General features: G+C 40.6%; 1 protein-coding gene across 1 annotated transcript; it reads left to right on the top strand. All coding sequences in view use genetic code 11, as the record gives it.

Annotated features, from left to right (window-relative positions):
• Window positions 1-68: 68 nt before the first annotated feature.
• On the top strand, window positions 69-2,291 carry EGR_10938 (hypothetical protein; the record flags this gene model as incomplete). Its single annotated transcript, XM_024500187.1, has 3 exons — window positions 69-272; window positions 1,065-1,147; window positions 2,069-2,291. The coding sequence occupies 3 exons, from the start codon at window positions 69-71 to the stop codon at window positions 2,289-2,291; spliced, it is 510 nt and encodes a 169-aa protein (XP_024345398.1).
• Window positions 2,292-2,670: the final 379 nt, after the last annotated feature.

Consider the following 2,670-nt stretch of genomic DNA (forward strand, 5'->3'; position numbering starts at 1 on the left):
CCAGGCATAAATGGAAGATTTTTGCGATTTCGAGGAGGAAAGTCTGTGTAGAATGAATTGGCCAGGAGATGGAAAGGGACATGGATGCGCATGCTGTTTACTTGCGTCACATGATTTTGGTATGTGATGAGAGCAAATTTAATCTGATGTTAAACTCTATCCATTCTCCTCTCTACCTCTCTTATGGAGTTAGTGCAAGTCATTCTGCTGACAAATTTGTTGGGATTCCTCAATGCTGCTCTTATGTACTTGGGAATTATGCTTGTCTACAGGTAGGCCACATTGTGCATCCTCGTGGATTAGGTCAATTTAGACGGATTTTGCTCAAGGCAAAACGCTTCCATTCTCGCAAACTTGTTTATGGAGGAAGCTTAACCAGTAGCTGTCGATTGCTTCACGATACTTGATTATCCAACAGTCCATGAATTCCACTGCTTAATACCTCTGATGTGGGCTGCTGAATCTCGTGCATTATTCCAAGGTTGTGTGGGAGTGTGGCATCAAGAAGAATCCATGGAACATAAGTGGATATTTTAATTGCCTAGACGATGAGGCACTGCAGGCCTCAGACCGTTTGTAAAGGTTTATGCTCCCTTCAGTCATCCCATAATTCTTTACTACTTGTTGACAGATGTGTCACAAAATGATGCCCTTTATTCCACATATTTACTTTACGCCGATTGGATTTGCCACGAGTCAAATCGTTTATCAAGTTGTTTCGTACAAGTTACCTTGATTAGCACCCAGCGAAATATGATCAGCGCTCTTTTGCTGCATTTCAATTTCAGTAAGTAACATGTTTTGGTATGGTGGCTTTTCCACATGGATTACGTCAAGGCATAATCAGGGCACGAATCTGACCATTAACACTGAAACTTGAGGAAAGGGGAAAGCCAGTGCTGATCTTATACAGAACATCAAACAAAAGCTTCCATAAACGGTGGAAAAGCTTTTAATAGTAAATGAATCATTTGCAGTGATATACACATCTCGGATTACCAAGGGCATTCATTATCAAAGCATATCCGCTGTTACATCAACTTTAATAATGTGTTTGTTTTTAGAATAACCATTTAACTTTACCGTTTGAAAATAAATATCCGCCATATGTTGCTACGTTTCGGATCCCAAATTATTCTTCCAAGAGGTTTAAGCACATCTCAAAATTCACTTCCTTGTCCATTTTCTTACCGATTATCAGAGGACAGAAGCCACGACAGCACTTGTAGGAGAAATCACTAACGATATTCACATCCATTTGAGATGGCTTGGTGGTAGGTTAGCATCGAGAAGAAGGTGAGGGAACACCCTTCCACTGAATGTCCACGACTGCTAGAATTGGCTACAAGTGAGAAAGCAGACTAAGTGATACAATGCGACGTGCCGATGCAACCGCACCAACGCTGCATCAAGGAAGGGGAAGTCAATGCGTAAATCTTCCAGACCAGGATTTAACGTGCAAAACTTGGTGTATGTTGTAAGACTTCGAAAAAGGCATTTTGCCATTTCCTATAATTGGTGAAAGCCGTCCTATCACCTTCGATGTTTTTTTCCTTCTGACTATCAGAAGTAACCGATATTAAAATCACAAAATGATCTGACTTATCTCAGCTTTGAGTTTATTTGTAAAAATATGCTAATGCTACTGAAGTCGCGCTGCCAAATCCAACCACTAGCAGTGACAGCGACCCCTCAGCCAATCGCATCATTTAGCGGATGACACTAAACACCAAACTCCTCCTTCTGATTGGCCTGTGATGTTACGCTCCAGTGTCATGTCCGTCAGTGTCAATTGCACCAAAAAAAGGACACGCTATAGTAAACTGCCATGCTAACCAGCACCTTGTCGAACAAATACCCTTTTGGAAATCCAAGTACCTGTTTGAAAAGCTTACAAGGAGGAAAATTAATTCAGCAACAAAATAAACCAACATTTATAGCAGCATTCTTTCCCTTAACGTGGATTGTGGCATGAGACAGAAAACAGTTCTGATAGGTTTTAGTAATCGCTAACTTGAAACATGCCTCACTCAGGAGATGGCAGTTATTAAAACTTGAGACAGTGAAGTAAAAAGACAGGTGAGGGAATGGAAATCAGGTTGATGACGCGTCCTTCATATTTATACGCAGCATATGCAGCTAGACATTGGCAAGTTCTTGTGCGACAAAAGTCATCATTACACTCGGAATATTTTGGGTGGTATCAAATTCAAGCATTTAGCACTATTTCATCAAATTGTTTCTTATGCCAGATGCGAAATTTGACATCTTTAGCTTCAGCAAATGACTAGACTAGAAAGTGGAATCAGGCGACGAACCAATCCAAATGGCAATCGCAAATCGCATACTTCTTGCAGTTTTTGTGCTAAAGTAGTTAAACAAAGGTAAACATAAAGAGAAGGACCGAAACCAGGCAAGTAGCCAAATATGTGGTGTAGTGATGGAGCCGATAGTTAATTGACCTAGTCTTGCTTATAAAAGAAAGGAACTAAAAAGCTTGATTGCTCTTTAGTTACCTTTGGTAATTTGCATCCTTGTTCATGCGTAGAACAAAAAGGCAACAACTGCTTTCATTGTAACCATTCGGCATGCTTCTGCGGTGTGATTAGCATATGAAGGCAGTGAGTGAATTTGAATTGTGGATCGGCAAGTTATTGCCAGATGCATAGA

This window comes from Echinococcus granulosus (genome assembly GCF_000524195.1).
Source record: "Echinococcus granulosus chromosome Unknown EG_S00307, whole genome shotgun sequence".
Taxonomy (NCBI): domain Eukaryota; kingdom Metazoa; phylum Platyhelminthes; class Cestoda; order Cyclophyllidea; family Taeniidae; genus Echinococcus; species Echinococcus granulosus.